Source organism: Sinohyriopsis cumingii, chromosome 11, assembly GCF_028554795.1.
Source record: "Sinohyriopsis cumingii isolate HCF-2022 chromosome 11, ASM2855479v2, whole genome shotgun sequence".
NCBI classification, from domain to species: domain Eukaryota; kingdom Metazoa; phylum Mollusca; class Bivalvia; order Unionida; family Unionidae; genus Sinohyriopsis; species Sinohyriopsis cumingii.
Window position 1 is genome coordinate 56888164 of NC_142971.1, and position 13357 is coordinate 56901520.

The 13357-nt window shown below is 34.5% G+C and overlaps 1 protein-coding gene across 1 annotated transcript in view; it reads left to right on the forward strand.

The window, feature by feature from the left end:
• Positions 1-13357, forward strand: part of LOC149788506 (calcium/calmodulin-dependent protein kinase type 1-like) — a 193296-nt gene that overhangs the window by 126792 nt on the left and 53147 nt on the right. The window contains exon 6 of the mRNA XM_089974504.1: positions 7764-7839. Coding sequence (XP_089830630.1) covers positions 7764-7839 — 76 coding nt within the window. The remainder of the gene's footprint in view (positions 1-7763; positions 7840-13357) is intronic.

Consider the following 13357-nt stretch of genomic DNA (forward strand, 5'->3'; position numbering starts at 1 on the left):
CAGCAGTGATGTTGGAATTGGGTCAAGTTCACATGACTTTGGTGCACTCTTCCTCACGATTGCACATACTAAAGCCATAGAGACAGGTTCAAATGCTGCTAATGTTTGTTGCTGAAATTCTGTATCCCAACTCTGTGGTGGCGATGAATCAATTGAAATTGTGTCATCAAGCTTATCTCTAATGGTTTGTACTTTGTCATGGAAGAAATTTGCAAACAGGTCCAGAAGGTTGACTGGAGAGAAGGTGGTTGGAAGTGGTGTACATATGTTTATTGACATTAGCTTGTTAGTAATCTTGAAGAGCTCTTTGCAGCAGGAACTTTCCATGATCTTAGTACTGTAATGGGCTGATTTTGCTGCATGGACTATGTTTGTGACGTTCTTCTTAGCAGCTTCATAGATTTGCTTATGAATAGTGAGTCTGGTGGAAAGCCAAAGCCTTTCAGCTTTACGGTGGTCTCTTTTAGCAGTGCGAAGCTGGTCCCTAACACTGCTATACCAAGGAGAACACTTTTGAATTGGTACTCTGCACTTGGTGGCTGGGGCATGTTTGTCGAGTAATGAATGCAGGCAGTTATCGAGTTGTCCTACTGTAGGAGGTAAGCATGTTGTTCGGTTTGCTTGGATGTCGTGCATTAGTTTGGTTATATTTATCATATGGAGGTTTCTTTTAGTAGCAAACAAAGGTGGAGGGTTAGGGACTGATAGGTCAAGATGGCATGTAATAATATACATTCATCCCATTGTATAGTTGATCGTAAATAAAAATAGTGCCAATCTGATATGGAATATGGCCATTTTGCATCAGCGCTGGCATGGCAGTTGCCACCCCAGTAACTTGGCTAAACAAAACAAAAATCAATGCTTGAAATCCACTATATATCCAGTACAAATAAACAGAAAATATGGAGAAATACTTTTGAGATGATTGATCTATGATGCGGTGTTCATTGACGATGTGGACAAGGTCACTGCTTTCTACAAAGATGACAAATTCAACCATGCAAAACAGCTACAATCTTTGAAAGTGCTCGTCAAAAATGAAGTTGAAGATGTGAATAGACTTATTGTGCAGAACATTGTTGAAATGATACAAGAAATGAAACCAGCCTCATACCAACTCTTCTCAGAAGCTGTGGCTGTACTGAGTTGGCCTTAGTAATAAACAGCTACAAATGCCAAATTTGAAAGACTGTTGTCACGAAGAATGAAAACAAATGTACACATCACCATGACTCAGGAACACCTTAATGTATTAATGACCGTATACGTTCACAGACAGGCTATGGACAGCATGATTATATGTGCTATAAAAAATGACTGTGAAATCTAAGGAAACAGGCCAAGCAAAATTTTGGGAAGTTTTGAATCAGAAGTGAAGTATTAATATAAATGTATTGATTTTTAAAATTTTTAAATCATTGTTTTTGTATAGCTTTATGTATTAAGTGAAAAAAAGAAAAAGAAACGATAAAGTTTTAATTTGAATAAGCTCATTATGCTCTAAAATGTTACATTTCCTGTCTTAATTTTTTTTAAATCGCTTGTGGAGGACCCTCACTCCCCTCTAAAATGGAGTGGGGAAACACTTTTACACCCACCCCTTGTCTGTTGCCACCACAATCAAAAACTGCTCTAACTGTCTTGAAACTCTTGTTATCACTACAAGTCCTGAATGAAAAGCCATATTGACATGGGGTTTTCTTCAGAAGACTTCATAAGATGTCCAGTTGGCCCTAACTGAAAATAGTGCTCATGTGATATCCGTTGTTGATGCTACTACTCCTGAATGGATGGTGATATCAACATTGGATTTTCACAGTATGTCTTTTTACGATGTCTAGTTGGTCCTGAATGATAGTGGCAATAATCTAACAACATATACGCCTGCCATAATGGTCATGTCAAAAATCTCAAAGCCCCAATGTCTCCATTATATGCAGAAATTGTATATGCCAAATCATATGAATAATGCTGAGTCTTGAATGTTATTGATCCTCATTATCATTGGTTTCCATTAAAACTAGATACTGTTGATGTTTCATGGCATTATGATCTGTCTAATATCTCCTTCAAACTAAGAAACCCAGCCTTTTTGTGTATAAATCAGTCTGATGTTGATTGGCAACATCTGTGGATCAGCCGATTTTAGTCGAAAACTTGAACACATGATTTGATGATGTGACCATTGTAAACATAAACCAACACCATACTATATCAGATTGTCATCAGCCCAAATTTATCTTTCAAAGTATTCCAGCACCCCAGCTGATCACAAATATTAAAGTTTTATTTTTATCTAATGCATGCTTTTCTTCTCAGGTCTACTTTTAAAGTGGGTCTGTCTCTCGTCATTCTCTCACGAATCAGTTTGTGTGCCATGTATAATTGTCATTATTACATTTGTCATTAACACATTAACCCCTGCCGACGAGTTTGTATGGCAAGAGGTAGTAGCCTACTGCCGAGCGCTGTAGCGTCAAGGTCATGTATGATATACTAAAGTGGGTGGTATTATAGAAAGGAAGATAGATGTAGCTATACAATGATACTAAATAATCTGGAAGTTCTAGTTGCACTACAAAATACAGGGGAAAAACCACATTTTTTTACCTGATTTTTTTTGCACCCAAAATTCACCTGTGGTCAGAATCCGAATTTGTGTCTTTTTTTTAAAGACTTTTTGGTCTCAGATGTAAGGCAGACTGATATGAACTGCAAACAGACAGATGAACCTTTGCAAAAAGTAGGTTACAAAAATAATGGGTCTGTTAAGCCAAAAAAATTAAAAAAATAAAAACCTCCAACTTTTACCCTTCTGCTCATGCGTGAGCCAAATAGCCAATGATAAACGATGTTTGTAACACAACTAGGCATTATATTATTTGAAAATCACCTGGAAGTTGATGTGTTAAGATGTATTCAGAAATAGCTTTCAAAATGTGTTTCCTACTCAAAATTCAGGCAAAAATGACAAAAACCTCCAGGGGTTAATGTGTTAATGAAATTTGTTGAATGATTCACAACGATACTTTTGGAGCACTCCTGAAAACTAACAGAATTAAAAGCAACTTCATTGACAGAATTACTCTGTCACCTCTCAGTTCTAAACTGAATATTTGAATTTTGTTAAACCCAACATTTTCATTACTTCAAAGAATGGTTTATGTCATGTAGCTTTATCATTTTCTTTGTCCAGACTTTAGTTAGATTGGTGAAATTTATGAAAAACAGCAGCATTGGGTCATTAATGCTGCTCTTCCTGGTTGGGTTGATATGGGTTTTTATCATTATTGCAGTAAAGGTACATGTTACCTGTATTTCATGCATTTGTGACTTTATTTAAATTTCTGTTTCAAGTAGATTTATTAGGTGCTGTTATGATCTTATCATGAAATTTTAATTTTGGTTTAATTTCTTTTAATAATGCAGACTTGTGACCTGAGAAAAGGTTACTTTGACCTATTTTAGTACCACATAGATTATTCCATGCCATATATGGCCTAGACGTCTGACCAGTGTAGTTGGATGTAGGAATAAATATTTTTTATTCAGGGTAAAATGTCCACATTAATGACCATAGGTTATATTTTGTGATAGGTTACCTTCAGCGGGTTAACCACTTATTGTACATATGAGTGAATATAGGAATTAGATAAGTTGACTGTATGTCAGGCTTTAGATGTAGTATCTAATTAAGGTAATTACTGATACTAATTAGAGTAATTACTGCTACTAATTAAGGTAATTACTGATACTAATTTAGGTAATTACTGATAATAATTAAGGTAATTACTAACACTAATTAAGGTAATTATGGATACTAATTAAGGTAATTACTGATACTAATTAAGGTAATTACTGATACTGATTTAGGTAATTACTGATTCAAAGCTTATACTACTTGGGATTCTCCTGTGTTAATCTTTTTATCAGCTCATATAGTACCTCAACTTGGATATCATAGAAAATATTTTTGTGTATCTTCTATCACCTGTCAGAATAGGTGGGTTATGGTTGGTTGATTGGTTTGTGTAATGAATGACATGTCAGCACAAAAATTGGCGATAGAGTGCCAGTTAAAATATCAACATTTTAAAAAGATTAAATAGTTAAAATTTAAAATGAAACAAATTGCCAACAAAAATTTAAGGCCCAATTTGTTTTTCTTTCTGTGTGGTAATTAATTTTTTTACAGTGTGTACTGAAAGCTACTAAAAGCTTGATAGAGGTGGGCTATGCAGTTGTTGATTACACTATTGTTTAACATAAGTAAAAATTAAAACACCTGTTGATTCAACAATATAATCATGGATAGAACTGACACATCAGCTGAGATATGTGAAGAAATCATGCAGATTGGGTCAGAAGGAAGTTGTTGTGCTTTGTGTTCCTATATGTGCAAGTAATTTGTTTTTTATTGTTTTCCAGACTCTTGTTAAAGCTCCTAATCATTGCTTATTTAATGTCTGAACTTACTTAGAGAATGATTGGGTCATCATAGTTTCACATCCATCTCAGAGATAAATCAATTTTTCAGACAAGATTGGAAGTTGGTTTCTCGTGCGAACATTTTAATGGCGTTTTGTTTGAGTTTGATAAATCATTCAAAGCAGCTACCTAAATAAAATTCACAAAATGGTGCAGTATTGATTTTGTATTAATGCTTGAAAACACTAACTACTTTCCCATGGAAAAAATTGATTGGATGGAGCTCAAATTTTGCAGTCTAAAAGCTGAAAAAGTGCAGACAGTGGTTTGGATTTGATAGTGGTATCTGATAAAACAAAAGCATTTCTAGAATAATGGATAAAACCTGCTGCCCAATAAATTGATTTTAGCAGAAAATAATCAGGGCTGACATCCCCATGCTTCATTAGCAAGCATGTTTAAGGATAGGATTTAAATAGATCATTATTCCTAACTTCCTGAAGTAAAATTCTCAGCATAATAACAGTATTTTATGTGCATGTGTCAACTGCTTGTGGGACGCATGATTCAGTAGTATCTTTTTCCATATGTCTGTAGATGCAGAGACATATCTACTTGCTTATAAAACAGCAGCTTATCAGGGTGTACTCTATTTAAGCTCACAGAGTGAAGATTGCAATGTGACCCACATCTATAAGGGCAGATCTATGACTATAATGCACGCGGGTTCATGCTACATGTATACAAAACAACATTGGTTTTTGGGGGCAAGGTTGAGTTGTTTTTTTGGGGCAAGGTTGAGTTGGTTTTTTGGGGGCTAGGTTGAGTTGTTTTTTGGGGGCTAGGTTGAGTTGTTTTTTGGGGGCAAGGTTGAGTTGTTTTTTGGGGGCTAGGTTGAGTTGGTTTTTTGGGGGCTAGGTTGAGTTGGTTTTTGGGGGTTAGGTTGAGTTGGTTTTTGGGGGCTAGGTTGAGTTGGTTGGTTTTTGGGGGCTAGGTTGAGTTGGTGAAGGAATGTCAGTTTGATATTGAGTATGGGTACTTTGAATCAGTACGTCGTAAACAGATAATTTATGTAAGATTAATGTGGTTAGTTGTTTTAAGGTACAAAAAAAAATGTCTTACCCAAGGTCAATACACATATTCTGATTCTGCCTAATCCATTAATGTGTATTGAACGCAATCCCATTTAGTCGCAAATCCAGTGTCTTAATTACTGGATCATAGGCTGAAATGTGTTTGGCCGAGACATATTCATGCACCGTATCAAACAGGTTTATTCCAAGTCTGAACAAAATATGAAAGCATAGTCATGATACAGTCTTTCATGCTTTCAGATTTTTCCAGCTGTACACTGTAAATTAAACTGAGCTATTTGTGATTCTTACAATTTTGATTTTTATTTTGTATCTGAATAAAAAACATGCATGAGAAAACACCTTAGAAGTTAAAATCTGAGTATGTGACATGGAAATATGGATGAAACCTGCCAATCAAATGAATGCCTAATTAGTCATGGATAGTTAAAAAAGTATTGATGAATATGCAAATAAGATAGACAGATAAATGTCAATTTAGAAAAGAATTAGCTCAATTGAAAATATCAGTCAAACCATCTTTTGCATTGACACGTCTAAATTATTTTTGTATGATAAGACTGACAGACTAAAGAGCTACCATATGTATCCACTTATCAAACACATTCAGTTTCTGTTTACAGTTGAATGTATATTCTGCATGAGCTAGTCATGTATTTTTGCCTTCTACCAGGAACTGTTGTCCTATAGTGTTGTCTGGATTGGTATACTACTACTACTACTACTACTACTGCTACTACTAATGACTTTATTTAAAGAGGTTTAAACAATTAGCTAAGAACTAATCTACCTTGAGGCCCTTATACAAAGGATTTATTTTAGCTGCATCTCTGAAGCCACTGGATATATTAGGTTTGGAAGAAGGAAATAGAGTGGGCATTTCTAATCTCAAATGGAATACTATTCAGCTTAACAGCAAAATTTTCCTTGCTTTCTTTCTGGATTAATATTAGCCCAAATGCTCTTTTTTGAGGATGTGCCAGCTTTCTTATGTTTTTATCATTTTAATTACCCCATTCTCTATTACAGTAGTCTAAATAGGGTTTTATGTAACTGTTATAAGATAGTTTTCTGTGTCTTTCAGGGAGAAAATGTCTTATCCTACTGAGAAGCCATAAACTTGAATTGACTTTTTTTCAACTGATTTGTTTGATATGTTCAATCCATGATAGGCTATTATCTACCAGAACACCAAGCAGTCTATCATGACAGACCATTTGCAAATTTGTATCCTTCCATGTCAGACATATTTCATCACTATCAAGATTTGTCCTTTTTTGCCATGTTGAGATAAGTAATATTTAGTTTTACCAGTATTTACCACCATGCTGTTGCATGTGCACCAGTTGTTTAGGGCATTCTGTACAGAAATTTCGAGTTCATGCTTTGTGTTTTGGATGTCTGACAATGTTGTTTCGTCTGCATAGAGATCTGTAGATGATATTGAGTCCCTTAGTAAAAGTGGTAGGTCTTTAATAAATAAAATAAATAATAATGGACCTAGGATTGAGGCTTGTGGTACCCCATATCTAATTCTTCAAGGTTTAGACAGAACGTTTTTTTATATAAACATGTTGTGTTCTCTCACTTAAGTATGAAGTAAACCATCTAACTGTTTTCATCACATTGGTAGATTTTCAGTTTCTTCTTCATGATCCACCATGTCAAAAGCTTTCCTGAAATCTACAAATACAGATTCTTTTATTCTACCTTGGTCAAGTGCTTGAAGCCATTTATCAGTCAGGGAGATCAAGGCAGTCTCACATGAATGTTTCTGTTTAAAGCCTGATTGATTTGGGTATAACAGCAAGTGTTTGGTTAAATCTGACATGAATGAGTCATAGACATTTTTTTCAATCAATTTTGATAAGTTTGGTAGTATTGAGATTGGCTGGTAGTTATCAGCATCATCCTTAGAAATAGATCTGTGAATTGGAGTTACTTTTGCAGTTTTCCATATTTTGGGGACAGATGAGGTTGCAATACTTAAATTGATTATGAGTATGATTACAAGAGCAAGAGCACTTAACTCTACCACACAATACTATAGGAGCACAGTTCCAAAAGAAGAAGGCAATTAATGGACTTAGTTCCTTGCATGATGTCCTGTAATAGTTATATGCTGTCTGAAATAAATCATTGTTGGTAGTCAGTGTAACTCTAGAATTTATTATGTGATATACTTCTCACTGTCATTCCATTTAACATAACTTTTCAAGCATTATTTCTCTGTTCCAGCCCCTGAAGTCCTTGCACAGAAACCATATGGGAAGGAAGTGGATGTGTGGTCCATAGGAGTGATAGCTTACATTTTGTAAGTCAACTAGTTATAGGTTACATTTTGTAAGTCAACTAGTTATAGGTTACATTTGTAAGTCAACTGGTTATAGGTTACATTTTGTAAGTCAACTAGTTATAGGTTATGTTTTGTAAGTCAACTAGTTATAGGTTACATTTTATAAGTCAACTAATTATAACTTACGTTTTGTAAGTCAACTAGTTATAGGTTACATTTTGTAAGTCAGCTAGTTATAGGTTACGTTTTGTTAAGTCAACTAGTTATAGGTTACATTTTGTAAGTCAACTAGTTATAGGTTACGTTTTGTAAGTCAACTAGTTATAGGTTACATTTTGTAAGTCAACTAGTTATAGGTTACATTTTGTAAGTCAACTAGTTATAGGTTACATTTTGTAAGTCAACTAGTTATAGGTTACATTTTGTAAGTCAACTAGTTATAGGTTACATTTTGTAAGTCAACTAGTTATAGGTTACCTTTTGTAAGTCAACTGGTTATAGGTTACATTTTGTAAGTCAACTAGTTATAGGTTACGTTTTGTAAGTCAACTAGTTATAGGTTACGTTTTGTAAGTCAACTAGTTATAGGTTACATTTTGTAAGTCAGTTATAGGTTACGTTTTGTAAGTCAACTAGTTATAGGTTACATTTTGTAAGTCAGCTAGTTATAGGTTACATTTTTGTAAGTCAACTGGTTATAGGTTACATTTTGTAAGTCAACGAGTTATAGGTTACATTTTGTAAGTCAACTAGTTATAGGTTACATTTTGTAAGTCAACTAGTTATAGGTTACATTTTGTAAGTCAACTAGTTATAGGTTACAATTTGTAAGTCGGCTAGTTATAGGTTGCAGTTTGTAAGTCAACTAGTTATAGGTTACGTTTTGTAAGTCAACTAGTTATAGGTTACGTTTTGTAAGTCAACTAGTTATAGGTTACATTTTGTAAGTCAACTAGTTAAAGGTTACAGTTTGTAAGTCAGCTAGTTATAGGTTACAATTTGTAAGTCAACTAGTTATAGGTTACATTTTGTAAGTCAACTAGTTATAGGTTACGTTTTGTAAGTCAACTAGTTATAGGTTACATTTTGTAAGTCAGCTAGTTATAGGTTACGTTTTGTAAGTCAACTAGTTATAGGTTACGTTTTGTAAGTCAACTATTTATAGGTTACAATTTCTAAGTCAACTAGTTATAGGTTACAGTTTGTAAGTCAACTAGTTATAGGTTAAATTTTGTAAGTCAGCTAGTTATAGGTTATGTTTTGTAAGTCAACTAGTTATAGGTTACATTTGGTAAATCAACTAGTTATAGGTTACATTTGGTAAGTCAACTAGTTATGGGTTACATTTTATAAGTCAGCTGCATGTAAATTTGTAATACATAGCATGGCCCTATGCCCAGCTGCAGAAAGCGTAGAAAGAAAAAAATAAACTTGGAGCTTCAGAGTTTGAGATTTGAGTGTCCTTTATTAGCCAATCAGAAATGACATTTCAAATACAGTGACATTTTTGATTGGTTGAAACCAAATCTCAATCTCAAATTGAAGGTCATAAGTTTTACAATTTCAAAGACATTGTGAAATGCACTATCAGTTTTGGATTTTATGTTGTTACTGAAATCCTAATCAGAATAGAGTAGATCTTTGTCTGTGTTTTATGTGAGAGCAGTTTGAATATCTTTACCATTTACATCTTCTGTGTCATCTTGTACAACAGTATTTCATATTTGTGTTTATCTGCAAGGTTTATCTTCCTCATGTTTGTTGTGCAGTTCTTTTACTTTTGCATTTCGAGAACTTTGCATTTAGTCAACAACGCCTAGCACTATGTAAAACAATCACTCAAATCATGAAGGGGTTCTCTTTAGTACAGTATACAATAATTGGATGCCTAGAATAAAGCATGGTTCATACAGTCTTGACAAAAAAAATCCTTTAATTTTAGATGTGCCCTGGAAACTTGATGAATTTTGAAAAGGTCTTTTTTATTTTTTTTTAAAATTTTAAATTAAAGAAAAATAATCCTTGAAATGTGTCCAGTAGTCTTTGAATTTTTGTGAGGAAGTACAGAAATCCATAAACTGAATACAGCATATCACTTTTGAATTCAAAACTTTTTTATTTATGTGATATCCCCCAAATTAAATATATTGTTATAACTGTAGGTATTAAACTATATAAATGAAGTGAAACCAACAATCTCAACAATAGCAAAGCTCAGAAATATAGACTATTCCGTATGAAATTACAATAGTCTTGAAGGTCCAGAAAAATAACATAATGATAGCAGATGCCAAAACTTTAGGAAACTTCTCCCAGGTACCCATGGATCCTAATGATTGGTTACCCGGTTACCTGATCAAAGAGAAACTGTATTAAATGTGAACCTGAACTGCTTTGTTGTAGTTTCAGTCATACCATCCTCCAGGAGAGGTATTATCAGTCATGCCATCCTCCAAGAGAGGTATTATCAGTCATGCCAACCTCCAAGAGAGGTATCAGCATAATTATTACTAATAAAGGGGGGCCCCGAGTGGCCGAGTGGTCTAAAGCGCTTTCCGTTACAGATCAGTGCCATCTCACCTCTGTCTGCGTGGGTTCAGATCTCTGATTCGGCCAATGTGGGTATGTGAGAAAGCTTGCCAGTAGCTTATCGTGGGTCGGTGGTTCTTCCCGGGGTTTTTCCCCAGGTTCTTCCTCCACCATTGATACTGGCCGCCATGTATAGCCTATCGTGTGCTGAAAAATAGCATTAAACCCTACAACAACAACAACAACTAATAAAAGTGGCAAAAATGAGTAATCTGAGCATAAAAAGAGCAATTTATATTACATGCCATAATTACAGAAAACTGTATGAGGAGAGCTGTTTGTAATTAATTCAGTGATTGCATTGGATACATATGTCATGGACATATGATATTTAGTTCTTCTTCAAAGTAATATAAATGAAAATAAACAGATATTGTGAATGTTGCTGTAATAACTGATTCTTTTGTTGGCATACTGTTACCATGCAGGAATAATTGTCCTAGATTAAATATTTATTTCATGTTTTTATCCCATTTGATTCAACAGGTACCGTAGATTAGGAGAGATATCCAAATAATATTCTAAGCCTTGGTTTGAAATGGGCATGTGTAAAATCCATTACAGTCATAGTCCATGATAATGAAACAGATGGGACTGAATAAACCTTTCCAGCCTTATTGAATTAGCATTATGCAAATTGTAAACTCTATTACTATAATAACTTATCATTTAAATTAAGTTGTAATGTCACAGTTACACTTCTTTTCAGTATTTCTCTCAACTGTTAAACTGTTATAGACCAGTTGTAATGTCGCCATCTTAGTAAGAGGGATTGTTAATTGGGTTTGGCTGGTGTTATCTAGAGGATGACCTACCTCAATATTATAGCCCAACAGGAGTGAAAGAAGAATGGAATTTCAACAGAGAACTGAGCGAGAATACTGGGAAGAAATAAAGCAATACGAGCCCCCTTTGACAAGAAAATAACAAATTTAGTCAGAACAAATTAATAATGGCAATTCCAATTCAAGTTAGATTATATCAGTAGAATTAATCAGGTGTGTCTAATTTGGATTTATTTCATCATCATAACAAGAGCTGAAAAGAGCACATTGTCCACAGTTAATTGCGTCACCTTCCTCCTCTTTTGCCATATATCAATGTCTCGTAGTTCATCGCTCCTAAGCTCTATGCTTTGCCCCTTCATGGATTTCCTGGTCCTTTTATTCTGACCTCGTCCTTTCTTTCCATGTACTTCTGTCCCCAGATTGTCTTGTTTTTCTCTCAGAAAGTTGTTCCTTCAAGGACAAAATTACCCCATAATTCTGTATTCCTCACTCTAGAGGTACATACAATTCACATACATTATTCAGAGCATGTTGCTATTCACACACTGCGTAAATTCTGATGTAGTACGATAGGACATAGACCTCGCTTTCCAGCAGCAAGTCTTAAATTACCGTATTATTTTACATATGCTACTACATGATATGTGTATCGTCCCAACAAACATAGGAAGTTATTTCATATAACCATATGAAATCCTACACATATGAACATTTGGATCGCATGCAGTTAACTCTACCAATGAAATAATAATTGTATAATTAAGAGGTAAATTGCATAACAATATTAGCATCAACACTTTCCATGAAATTGAATAAACGAAATTGCATAATAACTCTAGCATCAACACGTTTCCATGAAATTGAATAAAATAAATTGCATAACAACTCTAGCATCAACACATTTCCGTGAAATTGAATAAACGATACATAATATGGAAACCTAGGTATAGCAAACACATTTGCATAAAACAAACAATCAAAAAAATAGAATATTACGTGAAACTAAAATTGCGTTCCTTATTGCTGTTCTCTTTCAGATCGTGTGCGTCCTAGTACTAAAACCAGTCTTTCTTTTGACACGACAACCACCTGGTTCCTTGCTTGTTTCACAAGGAAAGCACTAATCTCTTTATGCTTCCCACAGAGTCGAGACTAAGTTTCCTCTTCTAGAAAATTTTCAGACTAAAGAATTACGACTACAGTCATCAAAGTGTACACCCTAATTTATTCTGCCAATCATAGGCAGCGGTCCCTAATTTTTCCCAAAGAAATAATTCCTTTCATCAGGTTTAGACAGCTTGGAATCTGTGAACGACAGTGCATGACGGTTTCCCTTTGAAAAAATGATAAGTGGACATAGGTTCCTACCAAGCAGTTAGGGTTGGTAGCTCAAATGTTTACTTTCTAAGGACCGTGTTAAGATACTCCGGTCAATCTCTTTGAAGTTTACACTGACATGGGGGGGAGATGAACAAAGAAAGATCGAAGTGACCCTTCACAAAGACTTTTCTGGCTTAAATGTGATGACATTTTAATGCTCAATGCATTCAACCTTAAGGTTCTCTGTAATTCAAAATTTGACACTTCACACCAATCTAGTTGGTCCTAAATAAAAATGGTGTCACTCTGATATCCATTATGGCTGTCACAGTGTCCATCTTGAAAATCTTACTGACTGAGCCTGTTGCCCCCACTGGAACCAATATTTCCAATCTGATTCTGATCAAACTTGAAATGTGGGAGTCTATCATCAAGATTTTAGATAGATTTGGTAATGAGCAGGATCCTTGTATATTAATGAGGTATGGATGCATCTGATTTGGTAATGAGTATGAACCTTGTATATTAATGAGGTAATCATCCATCATATTGGTAATGAGCAAGATCCTTGTATATTAATGAGGTAATTATGCATCATATTGGTAATGAGCAAGATCCTTGTATATTAATGAGGTAATCATGCATGAAATTTGATAATAAGCAAGATCCTTGTATATTAATGAGGTAATCAGGCATCATATTGGTAATGAGCAAGATCCTTGTATATTAATGAGGTAATCATGCATCAAATTTGATAATGAGCAAGATCCTTGTATATTAATGAGGTAATCAGGCATCAGATTTGGTAATGAACATGATTCTTGTATATTAATGAGGTA